General features: G+C 41.4%; 1 protein-coding gene across 1 annotated transcript in view; it reads left to right on the plus strand.

The window, feature by feature from the left end:
* Window positions 1-22,882, plus strand: part of LOC134531021 (probable cytochrome P450 304a1) — a 30,010-nt gene that overhangs the window by 1,430 nt on the left and 5,698 nt on the right. The window contains exons 2-7 of the mRNA XM_063366903.1: window positions 3,365-3,480; window positions 5,189-5,437; window positions 10,726-11,027; window positions 14,980-15,432; window positions 20,261-20,381; window positions 22,695-22,875. Of these exons, the coding sequence (XP_063222973.1) occupies window positions 3,365-3,480; window positions 5,189-5,437; window positions 10,726-11,027; window positions 14,980-15,432; window positions 20,261-20,381; window positions 22,695-22,875 (1,422 nt within the window). The remainder of the gene's footprint in view (window positions 1-3,364; window positions 3,481-5,188; window positions 5,438-10,725; window positions 11,028-14,979; window positions 15,433-20,260; window positions 20,382-22,694; window positions 22,876-22,882) is intronic.

Raw genomic sequence — 22,882 nt, forward strand, 5'->3', positions numbered from 1 at the left:
GCCCTGTAGTTTCGGTACTTGTATTGGGCCATCCATCTTGGATTTTGACGTGAAAAAAACTAATAAATCGATGAACGCCGGCTGTACACACGAAAAAGTGTCCCGTTACGCACATTGTCCCGTTACGCTCATTGTACGCTTGCACCGCATCTATCTCTCTTCTACTCGATTGGAACAACCATCGATTTGACTTTTTCGAGGCACATTAAACTTGAAACACTCCCATTCGTTTCTTACTTTTCCTATCATCGTCCTATCCTTAACAGAATAACACAGATTGGAAGAAGTTAAATAGCAAATATGTATAAACGTTATAGTTGAAATAATCTCTTCGTTAAATTAATAAACATATTTGAATTAATGAGAGCAAATAAAAGTAAATTTATCAATTAAATTGTATATTTCATTTCACTCCTTCGTATTAATACAAAATAGTGATAATTCAATAAAAATGATTCAATTTTATTCATAAAAGCATGCAATCATTTCATCAATGTTTTGATATGACGTTGTCACGTTAAACTATCATCCGTAAACCGACTTTACAGACAACCAATTTTTTTTCATCTTTTTGCTATAGTAATAATGTTGAACTATTTATCCTATTTATCCCAATATTTGGCATGTCAAGGCATAAATCACATCTCCCAAAACTATATCTAGTCTGTAAGCGCCGCGAGGAATGAACTTATTATTTCTCGCGGGCGATTATAACTGTCATGATGACCACACCAGTTCGCAAGTGTTGACTCCCACAAGTAGTCAAATCTAAGTCCTATGAAATATCAAACAAAAAAATAGTAGCACGTAAGCCTTACTGCAAACGCTATTAAAATATTTGAAATTGCAAGATGGCGAGGTCTAATTCCCCTTAAAACGTCACACACGCAATCAGTTGGCGTATCCAGAAGCTAGTGAACAAGACGGGACTCGTTTCTAATTTATGACGCGTTGTCCATTTTCTCCCAGTTTGTCAAGGTTTCCTCCTCCCACTTCCATTCCCCCCCCCCCCCCCCCCCCCTCGACAAACTACTTTTAAAATTTCGCCCCGTAACTGTTTCCGCAGGTCTGTCGACACATTTCTCTATCTCAGCGAATATTGATCTTAGGTTCCACTTAGTAGAGGGGATCGATTACATATTAACTCCTGTTTTACAGATTCCGATATCAGTCCGTTTTTTCCTCTATGACGGGAGCAGATGTCAGTTCCCCAAACGTCGCAACTGTTTTGTGATAGGAAGCCTACTGTGCTTGTTTGTTTTGTTGTGTTGTCCAGAATATCTGTTTAGTATCATCGTCTGTTGATAGTTGTGTTTCGCTAAGGTTGTTTGTTGTTTGTCTAATGTACTGTTGTTGTTGCAACTGTCTCGTCTTTTTCAGCCCACTGTGTTTGTCTGAGCTGTAGTAGTTTTCTTTTTTAACTTAACTCCTTCCACGGAATTCTCTGTGCTGTTTAGGCATTTAACAGCTGACATAAGTTAATTTTGACTTCCTCTCTTAGAGTTTAATTATTCATGTTTTTGCTATCCATACTTGAGGTTTTCCTTTTACATACAGTAAACCAGCGCAAGTCCATAAATTGTTTAAAATCAATCTTCCCCCATTTCAAAAATCCTTCAAAAAACATATGTGGTAAAACTTGATTACATTAAGTAGTCATTCGATGCTTCTTTCACATCTGCAACTTTACATCTCACTGCCAAGCCTTTCCGGGCTTCATGATTGACTGGTAGCTCACTGGTCGTCAAACAGCACGATGCTTGGATTGTTACTGAACTTTGCCCGACCCAGATCACACAAGTGATATCTCATCCGAACTATCTCCTCGGTGACTAATGTGTAAACGAACTACACTCCAACAGCAGGCTTGTGCGACACAGCTTATTTCATTCCAGTGTACCGAGCATCCTACCACCAGGACTGACGTATCCACTTCATCATTTTCACCCAACCTTGATGATATTCATAAAATTATCTTGAACAAACAACTCCTATTTAACTGAAACGCTTTTAAATTACTATTCTATTCAACAGTTTATTTATTGTACTTTAAGATATCCTGGATATCAAACCCGTCAATAAATCTTTGGTTTGTTAAATTTAAGGCTATTTTTTTTCTATTCTGGTGTTGTAAATCTTGCAGATGTATCAAAATACAAATTTCTTGCGTGAAAACTTACAAAAAATATGTACATATTTCCCAGGTATATCAGCTATTTTATTTATTGGTGTGGAAATATAATACGCCTTTATTTTAAATTCCAAAATTTCTTGCCACTGATTTGTATTCTGACCTATCTTAGAAACAATTTTTTTTCCTCCCTAGATTTTTATTTCAAGGTATTCGCTGAAATGTGAATATGGTTAAAACATGTATGTATCTTACCCTCTAGTCCCCTCTGGACAAATAATTAACAAGGGTAATACTTCCCGTATAGGACATTTAACTTGCCAAAGCAAGGAGTATTGCACGTCATGAAATGATGACGTCATCTCTTTCAGTTCCGGAGGCGCCTATTGCCGGACGAAAAGACTGCACATCGGCTGATCGCCGTCAGAATCGCGCTGCAGAGTGCATTTGCTGTTGTCGCTGTTGAAATAAGAACGAAGCTCTTGGGACTACTTTAGGCACCTGCAGTCAAGCCATTTCGCGCCAGGTAAATATTCATTCGAAGGCCTTAAACGCAGCCAAGATTGGCTAGTAAGTTTTGGCTACCCGCTAAGCCTTTGACAAAGTCGAAGGCTGCGTGCCATCAGGTGCTATTCGTCACCTGAAAATTTCCCAGGTTTCTAATCTTTTCGGCTACCCAAATTTTGATTGATTTACAAATTAAATCCCAAGAATAAAGAGCTTGACGACAAAGTATACACGCAATCCTTTAACTACTTACGTTAAATTTTCGTGTGCGAGTTTCGTATTAAAAGTGCATTTGTAACATAAAGAACACATGAATTTGCTCGTTACCGAGGTAACATGTTTACTCCATCTCTGACGAGTACTGAAATACTCGATCACTTATTTGTTTATAATAATGGCTTTTGACCTGTGGCTGGAATGAAATGTGCTATGTCCTGGGGAGAGGGAGGGAGGAAAGTAGTGTGTTTTTTTTCCGACATTTTTTATGCGTTAACCCAGATAGTAGGCCAAAAATTACGTGTAGAAAACATTGGAAACATTATCAAGTCGTGCGACACGCGTTCTACGGCCGCGGTAACCTTTGCTGTCTTAATTGTTGGTTTGCTGAAGACGTTGACCTCCTTGGAGCCGTGTCGCCCGAGCCGACCCCGGACTTCGCCCCGGCGCTGCGGTCGGGCGGAAGGAGCAGGAACCGCGGCCGGACAAACACGCGGCGCGTGTGCACAGGGTGGCACAGGGTCAGAGGACGCGCCGCGCCATGCTGCTGTGGCTGGGCCTGCTCTGCGCGCTGCTGCTGCTGGCGTGGCGCTACGCCACCGCCAGGCCCCCGGGCTTCCCGCCAGGTACCCGCCCTCAGTCCCGTTCCGCACTTCACTGCAGCGGGATTCGGCCTCGCCAACGTGGGTGACCAAGGGCGCAACAACAGGGGGGGGGGGGCAAGGGTATTTTGCCCCACCCCCCCTTATGAAACCTTGACGTGGGGGCAAACGGGGGCAAAGAAAGTGCTGTGTAATCAATTTTTAGATAATAAAACTGCTTAAATAGCACCATTTTTCATCTTAAAATACACATTTTCCCGGGGGAGGATCCCCGGACCCCCCGCTTCAATAGGATGAATCGATGATTCTTTATAAAAAGGTATATTGCCCCCCCTTTGGAAATTTAGTTGTTGCGCCCCTGGTTGCAACAAGTTATGGAAAGTCTGCGGAATATGGTTTATGCCTTTGACATGCCAAGAATTGGGATATATAGTCCAAAATTAGAATTACAGCAAAAAAAAAAAAAAAGGGAAAATACAAGATGGCGGAGCCTAATCCCACGTAATGGTTTTCGCCTCCCTGGGAACACATACGGTGTGCTGTGGTAAAAATAAAAAATATCACGCTAATTTAAAAGTGCACAAGATCTCCGCGTGGTGTCCGTTTACGGAAAGCGTTTGAGAATACGCTGAGGGCAAATGAGTACTTCTGTTTCCCTAAACTGTAATTTTACGCGAGTGAAACTGGCTCAAAGGCGTGGTTTCGGAATCAGTTTTAGGCCCGAGATACCCGGTGCACATTCTTGAAAGCATGCAAGGGACTCAGACATATTTATATTCTTTTCTCCGGCATATAATGTTATGGATAACACCCGTTAACACCAACTTGACGTTTAATATAAGAGGAAATTTTATGTTTACTTTTAATTAACATAGGTGTCATTTCCTACAGGCTGTATCGAAAAACCACCCTTTACCTCTTTTCTCACTTTATGAGCAAAATTTTGGTAATTATTAATAACATTTTTTGCACATTTGACATTAAAAAAATGAATAACAAGAATGCTGTCAAAGATTTAGAGAAATTTCACTGGCTGCATAAGATTTCAATCTCAATTTCTCCACTCATTAAGACAGATTTTTTTTATAGTACTGGATGTTTAAAAGTAAGTGGAATATTACTTATTTCTATATAAACTCAATCCATACCCTTTAAAGCATAATTTTGGTACTGCTTGATGAAATTTAGCGCATTTGATAATCTAAATAAGATAAAAAAAATAATGTAGACATATTATTTCGTTAAACAAGACCAACACAAATACACCCCTATGCTGTCGCACGATGACCCGGTGATGTCTCAGAACCATGGGCGTAGGAACCTGGGGGGACAGGGGGGACGTGTCCCCCTGAACTTTTTGGGTGGAGGGGTCTGTCCCCCCCAACTTTCTAGACCGTGATATTTTTATTTTATAATATTATTCTGCCCAACTTTATTTGTAATTTCTTCACTCATCAAATTTTATCTTAAGGAAACACTAATAATTTTAACATCGATGTATCCAATGGTTAGAAACAAAAATTGCTTAAAAAGCGCTATTTTGCACTTTTAAAATCAAAATTTTCCGGTGAAGGACCCCCGGAACCCCGCGTCTTAGTAAGAGGGGAATGGCATCAAAATTATTATTTGTCCCCCCCCCCCCCCAACTTTATGAACACAGCTACGCCAATGCTCTGAACTCGAGGCCGAGTCTGGAGGAGCTCGTGTGTACGTGTGCGCGTGCGTCGCGCAGGTCCGCCGCGGCTGCCGCTGTGGGGCAGCTACTGGTTCGTGTACCTCGCCGACTACCGCTACGTGTACAAGGCGCTGGCGGCGCTGGGGCGCGCCTACCGCACGCCGGTGCTGGGGCTGCACGTGGGGGCCAGCCCCGCCGTGGCGCTGCTCGACCTGCGCTCCATCAAGGAGGTGTTCGACGACCCGCTGTGCCAGGGCCGCGTCGAGACCTTCCTGACGCGCGCGCGCTCCATGGGCAAGCAGCTGGGTGAGCCTCCCCCCCCCCTCCCGTGGTTCACACTTGCCAGCAGGGGCGCAACAACAGGGGGGGGGGAAGGGTATTTTGCCCCCCCCCCCACCCTCTGAAACGGGCAAACGGGGGCAAAGAAAGTGCTGTGTAATCAACATTTAGATAATAAAACTGCTTAAATAGCACCATTTTCCACCTTGAAATACAAATTTTCCCGGGGGAGGACCCCCGGACCCCCCGCTTCAATAGGGGGGGATCGATGATTCTTTATAATAAGGTATATTGCCCCCCCCCCCCCCCCTTTGGAAATTTAGTTGTTGCGCCCCTGCTTGCTAGGGGTCCATGGAAAGCTCCGTGGAACCACGGTGCTGCCATCTGTGGCGGATGGCGCCGACTAAAGTTCGCAGACACAAAAGGGAAATGTTCTAGTATTAACGGTTTAATGCATTTTAACAAGATGGGTTAGTATTTTAATAAAAAAAATCTTTGTCGGTATTTAGTATATTATTTTTCGAGCCTTTTTTTTGACGTGATAACGTCTTATAAATCGATGAACGCCGGCTGCACGCACGAAAAAAAAATTCTCACGTTCCGCCTGAGCCGAACGTGCGAGAACCGGCCAACCACCGTGCGAGAAAATCTTATAAAATATCAAACAGGTCGAGGCGGACTTTTTAATCTAATTGTTCGTGATTATATTTAAAATAATTATTCAAATTAAATTTGCAAAAAAACTGTAAATAGAATTTGAAAATTAAAAAAGTATGCAATTTTCCATCAATTTTTTTCTTACGACGTTATCACGTAAAATTATCGTCCGTAAACCGACTTTACAGACAACCCCCTTTTTTTTTTTCGTTTTTATCGGAGCCATTTCAATATATCTAAATTTCGGTCTGCGAATCGAGTAGTCAACGTAGCTGCTTCGGCAGTGAATTCTAACGGTGGTTGTGGAAACTGCGTGTGATGATGAAGTTGAAAACACGATTATCGTGTATCTATCACGCTCAGCATTATTTTAAAGGATTCCACGTTAAATTTAGTGTCCGAGTTTTGAATTATAAGCATATTTGCAACATGAGAACACATGAATTTTGTTTGTTACCGAGGTATAGATTTTTACACATCTCTGGCGAGTACTGAAAGACTGGCTCACTTTTTTTTTTTAATCGCGGATATTAAAAATATATTGACAAGAATTATTCGCCCCCGGGTCCTGCTCATGTGTACGACAACCCAAGTGGTGCGGAGCCAGCTATGACCTTCTTTTTTGTTTTTAAATTTATTTTTTAAAATATGGGTCACCAGTGTGCCAATCATCTCCCCCCCCCCCTCCTTAACGTTGTATTGTTATGTCACCCCGAGTCATTGTGAAATTGTAGTTGTGATTGATGGTGTATTAAGACAACACAAATTACAACCATGTCTTACCCGGGATTCGAACCCAGAGCCCCCGCACCGTAGCCCGGTGCGTTATCGACTACGCCACGGAGGCCGACTTAAATTAAATTTACAAAATCACCTTCGAGTCCTCGAAGCCAGGCGCACTTGGGTCCGCGTGGCGCATCAATGAGCAGGACAAGGCGGTACTGTTGTGCGCGCATATTGGACAACGGGTTTGTGAGGCAGTCGGCGAAGAACCTGCCTTGTGTTGAGTTCAAGTTTTCGAAGTAACAAAAACATTGCGGAACCATCCTACTCCATGCCATTGACGGCATGTTGGTGTTGGCTGACTGAGTAACAGGCGATTTGCCTAAAGGCGGTTTGGCTAAACATGAATTCGTGACGGCGATTTGCCTAAAGTAATTTCGCCTAAAGGCGTTTGCCTAACGTCGAATTGCCTAACGGCTATTTGCCTAAAGGCGATTTGCCTAACGGTGTTTTCCCTAACGGAGTTATGCCTGATGGCGATTTGCATAACGGCGTTTTGCCTAACGGCGATTTGCCTAACGGCGTTTTGCCTAAAATGTTACTATGATGACAATACCTCGTTTTGCCTAACGGCGAATTGCCTCACGGCGTTTTGCCTAACGGCGTTTTGCCTAACTCCTATTTGGCCAATGGCGTTTTCCTAACGGCGATTTTCCTAACGGCGTTTTACCTAAAATTAGGCAAAACGCCTTTAAGCGAAACGACACATGCCCGGCTGACTACCTGTATTTTAGCTCTTGATTGGATTCGGACGTCAAGTTAAGCACCTAACGTCTTCCAAAAATATCTTTAAAAAAAAATCAAATAACACAAACTGAGATACGTTCTTTGAATGGGTCTTGCAATGGAAAATATTATGGGCATACGCCTTTATTGGTTTTCATTGGTTTGTCTTTGGAGAATACATTGTATTCGTCTGTGCCGTCGTCGTCGTGTTGTCCAGATGACCTGTTTTGTATCATCGTATCATCATTGGCCTCGCCTGTTGTCCTAGGTTGTTGTTTGGCAGTTTTGTCTTTTCTTGTTACAACTTTCTCATCGTTGTAAGCCCAGTGTGTTAGTCTGTGCCATGACAATTTTTTTTTCTTAAAATTCCTGACATGGATTTCTCTGTGCTCTCTATTCATTTTTTTTACATGTGACATCAGCTGATTTTGGCTTTTTTTTTTGCATGTTTGTGTATTCATATTTCTTGTACATCATTGGGGTTTCTGTACGACATAAAGGGAAAACCAGCAATGGCGTTTAGTCCATAAAAATGTTCTAAATCCCAAAATAAGATACGAAGGAAAGCATGTCACTCAGTTTGTGTGTGACAAGAGTACTGCAGGACTGCCTTGAAATGCTCTGCGTCTCAATTTTAGTTGTTCCTCTCCCAGACGTGTGTCGCCTACACCGCTCAACATTTTCACCTTAAATTTACGTAGAACATTGGTTACAAATTATCCAGTGATCTTCGTAAATTTATCGTTTTCTTCGTGACTTTACGAGTGAAAAGTCACATAGTTGTCATTTAGTTTGAACCCACAAGAATAATCTTGGAATACACACAAAAAAAACTGTAACTTGATAAGACTAGTGCAAAAACACACTTATTTCTTCCACTGCTTATACCTAAAAACATAATTCGGAAGTTGAAATACGGCGTAAATTCTACGAAGATCCAATATCTATCTGAAATTACGATGATCTCTTCGTTAGTTTGAGGTGAATGCCTAATTGAAAAGTTCTTACATTTACTGTAATTTCTACCAGTGTGGGCACCAATGAACCTCTGGCTTGAGGGTGTCCCATGATCCCACAGGGCCCTCGTGTGACGAGTGTCCGAATGTCGTGGGTTCGATCCCCACATTCCGGCATGACTCAAGTTGACGAACACCGTGTCGGTACCCAAATGGTTCGGGGATAACTATAACCTTTTGGATATTCCGTCGTCTCCAGCCTTTGTGAATAACTGTGTCATGTTTAACCTATTAATCAAAATATGTAAGCCCATATTGAACGACAAGACCACTGTGCTTGTTTTTATCATTTGAACATTGCCGTATATATAAAGAGAATTTTTTGTCTGCACGTAAACAAATTTGTATTCTTTCAACTGTAGTTTTTTTTAGTTCAACAATTTAAGGAGTGTGTATATATATGCATATATATAATATATATATCGAAAACTTACAACTTAAAAATAAAATCAGGACAGACTAGCTATAGTTTTCTAGGCAAACACTTGCCAATTTTTTTTGTAATATATAACACACGTCGTTCAACTATTGGACTTTAAGAAGCTTAACTACACGATAATCATCTGTCGAAATTACTTTTGAAATTTTTTGGGACTTACTAACTAAAAATAAAACTAAATTGTGTCCAGAATTGATAATTATTTTCAGGTTTAAATTCATCGCTACTGGCTACAAATTTTATAGCTTGAATAAATTTCAAAACATTAAAAAAAAAGTTATAAGAAACAAAAAAAAAAAAAACATTGTATAAAGAAAATGGCTGATTTCAAGACTTCTTTCTGCATGAATCACTGTGATAGCGTAGTGTTCGTGACATGACGCAATTGTGAATGGACAGTGTGACCTTAACAGGACTCGAACCTGGATACCCTCGCGCCGAAACCAGCGTGTACTTCAACGAATATTCAGGCTTTTACAGCTAAATGTTCTTTAAAAAAAATATTGATACGTGATTAGCTTGTCTGATGCTATTTGGATATGCGTTAGCTCTATTTATTACATCATAATATTCAGCTTTCAAAGTGTGAATGTTCACTGAAGCACCTATAAAAAAAACACCTTAACTTGAACAAAGTGTACTGTGCTGATAGTAGGCTTTGTGGCCAGAGTTTTTAACTACTTATTTTTGGCTCTTTGGTTGAGACCACATCCGAGAAAGGTAATGTTTCTCCTGACCGCCGCCGTTTCTTCATATGCTCGGCCGGGAGCGTGTGACAGCGATACCAGGAACTATTATGTTCCCATAACTCGCTATGTGGGAAGTCAATACAAGTTTGCGACCCCGTCACTTTGTTCGAATCATTAGAAACGACGGCGGGGCGCGAAGTGTGCAATTTTAAGATTAAAGGTGGCTCACGGTCCAGAAGTAGTAAAATAGCTGTCGCTCTGTTGCTTGGCTGCAATTCACAACCGAGCTGTGATTGATCTATGTGAACGGTTATGATTGGATGATGAACTGGCCAATCAGGATGAGTCTGCTAAAGAGAAGCTGTCAAATCAAATGATTCAGAACTGTGTGAGGGTTTCTGTATCAACTACCCAGTGAGCTGTGGAAGCTTTGCCTCTGGTACCACGACACACAAAGCCCTCCGAGGGCATATGGGTATTCGGCGGCAGGCAAATCATTATTTCCTCGCAGGGGCGGCTCCAGGGGTGGTGAAGCGACTAGCGGGGCCCCGCCTCGGTTTTTTTTTCATTTTTGTTTTACTTGTTTGTCCGGTGTCATGTTAAAAACACACACTAAAGGGCAAAGGAAAATCAAAATTTTATTAGCATGTAAGCTAAAGTGCTGGTCATTACACATTAAAAATCATGAATCTTTTATTAAAAACCCATTATAAGATTTATATTGTCACGTGTGATTACGCAATTTTGAAGGAATTTTATTTTAAGCATTTATAAAACTGATCCAAGGATATAATTTATCGGGGAAGACTATCAAAAGTTATCAAGATAAAATTAGAAAAAACTATCGTCACAATTTAAGTTTAATGTTTGGGTTAATTTTTTTTTTTCGATTTAGTTATTTTTTTTTACATAATTTCAAGGAAAGTCCTCCAGGGCCACAGTTTGCTCGCATGGGGTCTCTCAAGCCAGGGCCCAAGAAGCAGCTAGAAGGGTGTGCTGCCGCAGGTCTGATTTTCACGGACGGGGAGATGTGGAAGAACCAGCGCAGGTTCATGCTGCGGAACATGCGCGACCTGGGGTACGCGCGCCGCTCCAGGGACTTCGAGCGGGTGGAGCAGGAGGAGGTGCAGGACCTGCTGGACCTCGTCAGAGGCGCCAGGGAGGACGAGGTGAGTCGACCACGAGCCCCGCTCACCGGCACCCTGCGCCGTGCCAGGGGCCCTCGGTGGGGCATCTCGCCGGACCTCCTCCAGTCATCTACATTCCACTGCAACTTCCTCGCGTGTATCCTCGATTCATCCGCCTCGGTGGGGCATCTCGCCGGACCTCCTCCAGTCATCTACATTCCACTGCAACTTCCTCGCGTGTATCCTCGATTCATCCGCCTCGGTGGGGCATCTCGCCGGACCTCCTCCAGTCATCTACATTCCACTGCAACTTCCTCGCGTGTATCCTCGATTCATCCGCCTCGGTGGGGCATCTCGCCGGACCTCCTCCAGTCATCTACATTCCACTGCAACTTCCTCGTTTTTATCCTCGAATCATCCGCCTCGGTGGGACATCTGGCTCCACCTCCTCCAGTCATCTACATTCCACTGCAACTTCCTCGCGTGTATCCTCGATTCATCCGCCTCGGTGGGGCATCTGGCTCCACCTCCTCCAGTCATCTACATTCCACTGCAACTTCCTCGCGTGTATCCTCGATTCATCCGCCTCGGTGGGGCATCTGGCTCCACCTCCTCCAGTCATCTACATTCCACTGCAACTTCCTCGCGTGTATCCTCGATTCATCCGCCTCGGTGGGACATCTGGCTCCACCTCCTCCAGTCATCTACATTCCACTGCAACTTCCTCGTGTTTATCCTCGATTCATCCGCCTCGGTGGGACATCTGGCTCCACCTCCTCCAGTCATCTACATTCCACTGCAACTTCCTCGTGTTTATCCTCGATTCATCCGCCTCGGTGGGACATCTGGCTCCACCTCCTCCAGTCATCTACATTCCACTGCAACTTCCTCGCGTGTATCCTCGATTCATCCGCCTCGGTGGGGCATCTGGCTCCACCTCCTCCAGTCATCTACATTCCACTGCAACTTCCTCGTGTTTATCCTCGATTCATCCGCCTCGGTGGGACATCTGGCTCCACCTCCTCCAGTCATCTACATTCCACTGCAACTTCCTCGTGTTTATCCTCGATTCATCCGCCTCGGTGGGACATCTGGCTCCACCTCCTCCAGTCATCTACATTCCACTGCAACTTCCTCGTGTTTATCCTCGATTCATCCGCCTCGGTGGGACATCTGGCTCCACCTCCTCCAGTCATCTACATTCCACTGCAACTTCCTCGTGTTTATCCTCAATTCATCCGCCTCGGTGGGACATCTGGCTCCACCGCCTCCAGTCATCTACATTCCACTGCAACTTCCTCGCGTGTATCCTCGATTCATCCGCCTCGGTGGGGCATCTGGCTCCACCTCCTCCAGTCATCTACATTCCACTGCAACTTCCTCGCGTGTATCCTCGATTCATCCGCCTCGGTGGGGCATCTGGCTCCACCTCCTCCAGTCATCTACATTCCCATGTAGCGCCTCTGTTCCACTGCAACTTCCTCTCGTTTATCCTCGATTCATCAAAATCATCATTGCATATCGTCATTTGGGGCTAGCATCATTCATCTTCAATCATCATCCTCACCACCATCACCAATATCACAGCAATATTCATCATCCTAGTAACATACTCATTCTGTACCTATCTTCGCAATTACCACTGCCACCACTGCCTCTTACATCATTGCCATATTCTTCAAATGTCTTAATCTATCGTCATCTAAGAACTATTGATGACCATTAACTAGAAACTCTTCGGAAAGGAAATAATTAATTGTGAAGCTGGCTGTTATCATTAAACATCGTACCTACGGAACGTGAGTTAGATTAACAACTGCGTGACCTAACACATGCTCGGCTATAGTTTCTATTTACAATATTTTGTGGTATAAATTTTTCCTTACCAGATTACATCTCTCTTGTTCCGATTTATTTCCCTTATTAGTAGAATATCTAGCCTATCACTACAATCTAAACGCTCCACTCACCAACGCTAATTTTTTTCCTTTTATACATATTATTGTTTTGTTTTGTCCTATAAATTAGAATGTACTAGTTTACATCCCGAATATTTTACCCGATAGAATCCCATACCCATGGGTTCAATGCAGAAAATGTGTAGGTGTCTGGATAAGAAAGCTTCACATCCTTAGGAAAGAGACAGCCTTAACTTACCGTTGCTTTCAACTGTGAAGTACCTAGTTCAGAGTTGCGTACTGATTTCATGTTACCAATTTTTTTTATTAATTAATAAGGTATATTCTGATTTTCAGTGAAGAAACTTCAGCTGTTTTTTTTTTTAATTATTCACCCTATATCTCCATAGTATACCTGTAATATACATATTTACATTTGTGTTATTATTTGTTTGCACAGTCTGGCTATTTGCTTGTGCCAATAGAATACTTAGTTTGTGAAAAAATAATTGCATATAATTCTAATTTGAAAGTTTTAATATTCATGAAAATTTCTTGAAACTTGAATATTTTTATATCATCGATTTAATAATTATTATTATAAAATTTTAATTTTGATCATAGCCACAACTCTGTAAATTATATATCCCGCGGACTTTTCAAAGTGCTCACTTATTTCTAAAGGAAATGAAATGGAGCAATATTTTCCCATATTTTATTATTTAATTTTTGTCTTTAAAAGCATGTGTATATATCTGAAATCAATCAAAATTAATATCTAATCATTCACAAACAAAGCTAGAAAATAATTTAATACTATTCAACGCTTAATAATTTTATTGTAAAATTTTATTAAATGTTTTTAATCAAATAAAAAATACATTCTAATGAACCTTATGTTTCTGCAGATACTTTTTAAGATATTATTCACTATATTAGATAACTACTACTGTCTTTATTGGTTACAAAATTTTGATTAACTATATTGTCACGTTTCAGAATTTGTTGTCTTTAGGCGGCCATATTGGATGACCATGACCTTGAAATGTGACTGAAATACGATATAAAAAGTGTAATTTAACGACTCGATAATACAGTACCTATGACCATAAAAGTTATAAATTTTAATATTATCATCTGTAAGCATAGTAGTGTGTTAGTTCAAGGTCACAATTAAAGAATAACGCAAACACTTTTAGATAAGCGCATGTGCGAGTAATTCTTTGATGTTTTCTCGCTTGCAGCGCCACCTACGCAAAATGGCGACTCCTGAGCGTAAAGCGTTTTGTGTTCTGCAATAATTTGCTAGGAGTAAATACGTAATTTCAGCCCTTCCCATTAGAATCTCTTCGTACGAGAGTGGTTGAACGTCAAAGTCCCTGACCGGTTTGATCGTTCGTTATGGTCAAGACGACAGAGTTCTTTTTAGCTGGCCTCCACGTTCACCTGAAATAACGCCATGCGAACTGTTTTCCTTTTGGGCTTCATAAAATATCGTGTCTACGTTCCATTGCTACCTATAATGATTTGCCAGAGTTGAGACACGGAATTGAAGAAAGCCATTACTCCGAATGTTTTAACCAAAGTGTGGGAAGGAATAATTTGACTTAAGTGTTGGATGTGTGTGGTATAACTAAAGGATCACAATTGTAAGAAGAAGAAAAAAACTAGGTTAGTTTACCTTCAATTCGATGAATGAGTTGTTGTAAATAGTCTAAATGAAAGTGTTGTAATAATATACCGTTTAAACTGGAACTGTGAGGCATGGGCGTCGCATTTGGGGGGGACGGGGGGGGGGGGGGGGAACGCCCCCCCCCAATAATTAAAGTCTTCCATTTCGTCCCCTCCAATAATATAGTTAGTTTCGTAGTTATATTATTAATATGATTTCTGTGATATAACCCATATGTTGCGCATGGTGCATTTAGTCCAATCGTGGTAATGTGAGCACTGTGTTTTTTTACAAATTTGTTCTCTGAAAATATTTTTTATAAAAATTAAATTATATATTGCAACCAACTATAATTAGAATATTTAGGAAAGAAAAATGCCTGAAAACCATCCATTTGCACCTTCAAACCCCAAATTTTCCTCTTTTTTTCCCCCCAGGGGATGGATATTCCTCAACAACTAAATCAATTTCAGTCACCCCCTTGCGACGCCCATGTGTGAGGTGCTGGTGACGGAGGAGGAAGGGACGAGCACGTGACGGCAGGGCGCGCGCGATGCTGCAGACGGCGCTGAAGGACGGCTGCCTGCGCCTGCCCCAGGCGCTGAGCGTGGGCGGCGCCAACGCGCTGTGCCACGCCGTGCTCGGGGACCGCTTCCCCCCAGCGGAGCACCAGCGGCTGCACCGGCTGGCGGAGCAGTGCTGCGAGGCCATGCGACAGGTGGACGCCACGGGAGGCTCGCTCGCCGTCACGCCCTGGCTGCGGCACCTGGGCCCGCGCCTCTTCGGCCTGGAGGGCTTCCTGCGCGGCACCGGGGCCGCCACCTCCTTCTTCAAGGTGCACTGCTCCTCCCGAGCTCGGTACACTGCTCCTCTCGAGCTCACAACCTTCTTCAAGGTGCACTGCTCCTCCCGAGCTCGGTACACTGCTCCTCTCGAGCTCACAACCTTCTTCAAGGTGCACTGCTCCTCCCGAGCTCGGTACACTGCTCCTCTCGAGCTCACAACCTTCTTCAAGGTACACTGCTCCTCCCGAGCTCACAATCTTCTTCAAGGTGCACTGCTCCTCTCGAGCTCACAGTTTCTTCAAGGTGCACTGCTCCTCCCAAGCTCACAACCTTCTTCAAGGTACACTGCTTCTCTCGAGCTCACAATCTTCTTCAAGGAACACTGATCCTCTCGAGCTCACAACCTTCTTCAAGGTACACTGATCCTCTCGAGCTCACAACCTTCTTCAAGGTACACTGCTCCTCCCGAGCTCACAATCTTCTTCAAGGTGCACTGCTCCTCTCGAGCTCACAGTTTCTTCAAGGTGCACTGCTCCTCCCAAGCTCACAACCTTCTTCAAGGTACACTGCTTCTCTCGAGCTCACAATCTTCTTCAAGGAACACTGATCCTCTCGAGCTCACAACCTTCTTCAAGGTACACTGATCCTCTCGAGCTCACAACCTTCTTCAAGGTACACTGCTCCTCCCGAGCTCACAACCTTTTTCAAGGAAACCTGCTCCTCTCGAGCTCACAACCTTCTTCAAGGTACACTGCTCCTCCCGAGCTCATAACCTTCTTCAAGGAACACTGATCCTCTCGAGCTCACAATCTTCTTCAACGTACACTGCTCCTCCCGAGCTCACAATCTTCTTCAATGTACACTGCTCCTCTCAAACTCACAATCTTCTTCAAGGTACACTGCTCCTCTCGAGCTCACAATCTTCTTCAAGGAACACTGATCCTCTCGAGCTCACAACCTTCTTCAAGGTACACTGCTCCTCTCGAGCTCACAACCTTCTTCAAGGAAACCTGCTCCTCTCGAGCTCACAACCTTCTTCAAGGTACACTGCTCCTCCCGAGCTCATAACCTTCTTCAAGGAACACTGATCCTCTCGAGCTCACAATCTTCTTCAACGTACACTGCTCCTCCCGAGCTCACAATCTTCTTCAAGGAACACTGATCCTCTCGAGCTCACAATCTTCTTCAAGGTACACTGCTCCTCTCGAGCTCATAACCTTCTTCAAGGAACACTGCTTCTCTCGAGCTCACAATCTTTTTCAAGGTACACTACTCTTCTTGAGCTCACAATCTTCTTCAAGGTACACTGCTTCTCTAGAGCTCACAATACACGCATTGTCCTCTAGTCACTCTACAACGTCTCAACTATAGCCTTACCTCATCCTACATAAAACATTACAGTTTTTAGAACACAACGAATTATGAATGTTTGATAGTTACTTTTTAAAGCACGAACACTCTCTGAGTCAATGCAAGGTTTTATCCCTCCGGGAATCCTACATTTGTTGTCAGGCTACACGGCTACATTTGTTGCCAGGCTACATTTGTAGTTATGTTAGCAAGCTACACTGCTCCATTTTTAGTTAAGTTTGATGGCTACGTTTGCAGTTAGGCTAAATCTGTAGCCAGGCTATATTAGTATTTGGGCTACATTTGTAGCCAGGCTATATTTGTATTCGGGCTACATGGCTATATTTTTAATTAGGCAAGATTTGTAGCCAGGTTTAATGGCTACATTTGAAGTTAGGCTATATTTGTAGCCAGGATACATATCTTACTCAATATAACATGTGGCGACATCTATTGGTAAAACGCAGGACTGCTCGGTCTTTCAAAATGGAAAATTAAATCTCGCTGATGGTTTACTGAAATTCGTATTTAAGTATTTGTTTCAATATAACACTTTTAGCATGTATTTGGCATAAGTCTCAGAAGCTGATATGGATTCCGAATCGTTGCCTGTAGCGGTATCGCAAGGTCACGGGTATAGTTACTGCAGTAACCAGTACGGAGTTTACCTTAAAAAAATAATGCCTAACATCATGAGAGGAGTGAGTGCTTTTTGGGTCCTTACATCAGCAGAAATTATTACAGATCGTGGAAAGATCCAAACATATTGATGGACAGGTAGAGACCTATACTTGCTTCGCAAAATGACGAAAATGTATCTATCATCAAAGAAACATGGACTATACTTCTTGAACTAAGAGGTGCGTGTACATATAATAATGATTTGTATAACTTGCGTCTGATGAAAATCAGTCATTTGGAACAATGTCTCTTGGCTACAATTGTAGACGGTTGGAACAACATTCAAATATGATTTGTAAATATTCTTTACTTAACACTCTCCCGACAGTTACTTGGCAGTGTTAATCCTTACTCGGACTTGAAATCTGCAGACATCGATGAAATCTGTACCATCAGAAATTGACGAGTCTTCGAAGCAGTCTGACCTACCACCTGAAACAACAGCAATGTCCATTCCATCGTCGACAGGTATCCGGACTAGGGAAGCCTAAGATGTACATAAAGTTCTGTCCCTGCCCGAACACACCCGTATATTCACCTTCGGCCAACCTCGGGTTTATTTATATATATTTATATTTCTCTGTTTATTTTAATGTAGCTATACTAACCTAACTAAACGTCCATAGTGTTTTAAAGCGTTTTAATGTAGCTAACCCAAACGACCACTTTTAATATTTGAAATCATTTTTCCTGCGCAAAAATAAAACAAATTCCGATGTTGGCCGAAGGTGAATATTCGGGCGTGTTCGGGCAGGGACAGAAATTGATGTACATCTTAGGCTTCTAATCCCGACTGCAGCAACGACGACAGCGACGCTAACAGCTGCAGAGATCCCGGTGGTAGCGAGGCTCACATCTCGAGGAATTTCAGTTGAAGGTGCCGCGGAGCCCACTGTCTCCCCGTGTGGATGGGCGTGGGGCACTATAGGGTTCTCGGGGTCGGTGTCGGTCACGTGACATTGGCTCGTGAGCGGGGGAGTTTCCTGGACTGTTGTGACCGTCCAGGACACCCTTTGCTCACGGAATGAAACTCGCAAATAACTCGGCGGATGGGTTTTATTTGTGATCTCCGTTCTGTACACGCCGCTACCTGTACCGTAGCTTGATTCGCTGCGGAGTAGGGATCTCGACCTCATGCACTGTGGTCTGTTGGCAAGCAGAAGTCCGGCTTACGGGTCACACGCCAGTGTGATACAATCAACACTACAAGTTCACTGATACGTATCAAAAGGGGGAACACCGAAAAGTGGCGGACTTTTAAGGACTCTGGATCCGCTATATCACGAGGCGGGCGTGATACATACGAAATTACGTTAGTAGTTTCTGACGATTGCATATGGAGCACTGAAATATGCAGAAAAACGCCTGACGGACTACTAACACTAATTACACATAGGAATACAAATTACTAATAATACGCGCCGATGACCTGAAGTTGACAGCACCGTCGCAAGAAAACACGTGGCCCGTTTTAAACAGTTAAAGATTACGTGGACTTCATAACTAATACCGAAATATCATCAGCATCTTACTGAAGGCTGGCAGATTAGGAATTTACACCACTTTTAGGGATTTTTGCCATATTTAATTGAATAAGTATTTTTAACCTAACATTAAATTTTTGCATCGAGTAAGGATCGAAACATGGACTTCAATCGATTGACTCAATCAGTATATCAATAAGCGATTTTTCTTATGATTTTTGGAATTTTTCCAAATTTTTAGGTTAATAATCAAAATGGCGGCCCAGATTGCCGACAAGATAGCGGGTACCATGGTAATAAATACTATTGCACTCTTGCAGGTAAAAATAAACTAATATTGCAGAAGCGCATTCTGGCAGATGCTATGGCGAATGTGACATTAAAATTCCAGATGGCACACACGAGCCAAGGCCGTTATGTCATCGTAACGAAAAGTGCAACGTTCGTGAGTGAGCGCTCGATTTCAAGATGGCAGAAGTCAATATGGCGAACATGAAGTTAAAATTCAAGGTCACTGTCAAAGATTAATGTCATTATGCCGACAGTATCGAAAAATGCAACGTGACATCATAATTCAAGATGGCCGCCGTTGTGTCAGATGCTCCTCATTGACTCCTTACACACAATACAGACCCTGTCCCCGGATCGGCTACGCATATTACTAGTGTAAGTTTTCTCGTGGATTTATTTAATATTTTGTGATTTAAAAAAAAAATTATATAAAAAAATTATGCAATAAATTTTAATATATGTAGCGTATCAATATTTATGTACAAAAACTTAAAGGAATATTGCTTGCTGCTCTTTAGTTTTAGCGTACATTTTAAGTCTAATTTTTTTATTACTCTTTTAGTATTTGTTCATAAGCCAAAATAAAGAGGTTACCACCTTGTTTGTTGGTTTAGTTTTTGGTCATACTGTCACTTGTATAATAATTGTTGCTGCGCATTTATGATTAAATACAATAATAACTTTATAAACGTCATGCTTGCTTTTGGTGAACTCAGAAGCTCAATAATATGCTCCCTAACTTTGCTTTGTGTTTGCTAATGTTTTGTTTTTTGTTTTCGTGGTTCTCAGGCGTTGAAATATTTAATAAATTCACTTAGTATTTATTAAAATACAGGTATATGCCACTCCAGCGAGAGAGCGACGAACTTGTTCACCTTTGATGGGCAAGTTGGTATGTTTACAAAAAATATAATGTTTTAAGAATAATTAACCCATAAATATAATTAGTCACTCAAATGTTAAAAAATATCTGATTATATTAATATTATAAGTTATAAATATATTACATTTCATAGTATATATCAAAATTGATACTTTTTATGATTTTAAAAATAATTTTTGGCAGCTTTAATTAATTATCAATAAGTAAAATCTTGTAAAAATGATTATTTTATCCGCTTTAAGTTATTATATACCTATATATAAATACAAAAAACAAATATTTAAATTTTAAAATAAACCATAATGTTTAACATCCACTGTTTTGGAGCACTATTATTATTTGATTTTCTCACTGTGAACATTATTGCAGGAATACTTAGAAGAACGCAAGTCGTCATATGATGAGAACAGCCTTAGGGATTTTTTCGATATCTACCTCCACAAAATGAATCAGAATGGTGAAGTCAATGGTACTAGTGATTTCTTTTCAGGTATGTACAGATAATTTTTCTTATTTGATTTTATATTGAACAAATGTTCTATCCTTATTTGTCTCCTTAGTTTTTAATAAAGATATATTGTTATGATTATTTATACCATAAGGATTTTCTTTCGACATTCGTGATAGAGTTAAAAATACGTCTACACTTTGAAAAATTCTCTACAAGAATGGAATACTTACATGATTTAAATTTCGTTTAGAGTACAAAGCAGTTTTTGTCTCAAATACAGCTAATTAAACTATTATTATTCTATATTTTTTAAAAAATTAGTATGTTACCTAAGAGTGCTACAGCAAACAAAAATTTACAAGTATTTACCTAAACATAGGTTCGGCGGCAGGGTCCAGGTTAAGGTGTCAAAGTGCCGGCCGCAATCTTGAATACTTTTACCCTAGCCGCCATATTGGATTTCAGAAAGTTTGCCATTTTTAATTCGGCCATTTTGGATTATAAAAATCTTACAGTGATTCTATAATGAAAAAGGAACGAAATCTCACACATTATCCAAATCAGTGTAATTTACTTAGATAAAAATTATTGTTATAGTTATTTGTTAACTCTTTTATTTATTCTTTTAATATCAATATATATCGTTTAATACATCATGAACAAACAAAATAGAGGTTATTAATTTTTTTATTGTTGAAAACCATAAAATTTGGTGCCTAACTTTAATTACTATGAACTCCTGTACTTTTTATGTAAAGTTAATTTTTCAGGCAATTCCTAGTGTAGGTATCTGACACAGTAACTTACAGGCATAGCTATCATCACACCTTTTTTTAATAACAATATATACTTTTAAGAGTATATGTGACAATGAATGCTGAGTATATAAGTAAAAGAAATATAATTTTAATGTCACCAGGAAAAGTTTTTACAAGTTTTGACCATGATGTCTACATTGCGGAGTAACGTAAACATTGAACCTCTGATAGCGGGTCATTTCAATAAAATGGTTCAGAATGTTTCGTATATTATTGTGAATGATATTCCAGTAAAGAAAAATAACTGTAGTTCCATCAATAAGATAATTAATCCATTTGACGTGAAAACTCAGTGCCTTTCGGTTCCTTCAGACCACCACGAAGCTCCATGTGCCCCGCCTCGTTGAGTTGTTTTTGTGCACAGAAAATAATTTTCTGCACTTTTGCAGTCGGCCCCCCTCCCCATTATTTATAATACAACCTTTCAAAATCTAAGAGTTTAAAAGTAAATCCAAAGATGGTAAATTTTTGGGCCATAAATGTAACCATGATCTGCGTGTATTGCTTAACTTGTAAGGTTTCCAATAAATTCTATTAATGGTTGTCTTATGATTATCTCGCGAATCAAAAAAAAATATCTCGAAATTTAACCGGGCCCCCTTAGTGTTCAGGCCCAGGGGATTTTGACCCCCCCCCCCACCCCCCCAACCCAACCAGAACCCTTCCCAAGTCGATAGCCCTGGCAGATTGTAGAGCACAACCTGAGTTTGGCACGTGGAGGTATTATCCTATGGAGTGGGTGTCTATTATAAATTTGAAGTCAGTCTGGTTAGCAATTGGTTAAGCCTGTATCACAAGATGGAAGATTTCATACAGGCTCCACTACAAGCTACCAGCAAAACTGCTAACAAAGCCTCTATAGCAGCAGGTATGGATGTTTATATGGGAGAACCTATCGGAATTAGGATTGGGGCTGGTGGAAGCCTAGCTTGTGCGAATGGTTTTGTTATGTTAGTTAACACTTTTTGTATTGTATAAACATGCATATTTCCCATAATTGTTGCAATAATGCTATAACGGCTTCAATAGACCACATGTTCACTCCGTTCTGAATCAATAATCAAGAAAACTTCAATCCATCCTAAATAAATTACAGTTTTTAATAATAGGGACACACTAGCACTTCATTCTGATGGATAAAAATTCCACTTTCTACGAAACCTTCCACAGAAATTCGAACACTACCGATTACAAAAAAACTTCCATAAAAACAGCCAACGCAGTGCTAATTCTTCAACAGAACCATCCATACCTGCTGCCATGGAAGACCTTCCAAGGAAACTTACATCGTGTGTTAGGGGATTTAGCAAAACAACCATAGCTTAATTACATCTAATACTTGTTTACTAGCCTTAAAGTAACGCACTAGGAAGAATTACAACATTAATTACATGTGTTAAACACATGGGAAAGGTATTTAGAGGTTCTTTCTCATTGTGACTTCAATTATTAACATGGAAAAGACCGTACACACCCACTCCCTGCCTTATTCTTAACTTCCATAGCTTGGCACATCGGCTGTGCTTCTGTGCAGAGGACAAGCTGCTGATGATAGCCACGGACATGATGCTGCCCGCCATCGCCAGCATGGCCGCGTTCATATCCTACATCCTGCTGCAGCTAATGTACCATCCAAGAGTGATGGCGAGGGCCCAAGATACCCTGGACTCGGCTGTTGGAAAAAACAGGCTGCCTACGCTGGACGACAGGCACAGGTGCGTC

The sequence above is a fragment of the Bacillus rossius genome, chromosome 1 (assembly GCF_032445375.1).
Source record: "Bacillus rossius redtenbacheri isolate Brsri chromosome 1, Brsri_v3, whole genome shotgun sequence".
Lineage (NCBI taxonomy): Eukaryota > Metazoa > Arthropoda > Insecta > Phasmatodea > Bacillidae > Bacillus > Bacillus rossius.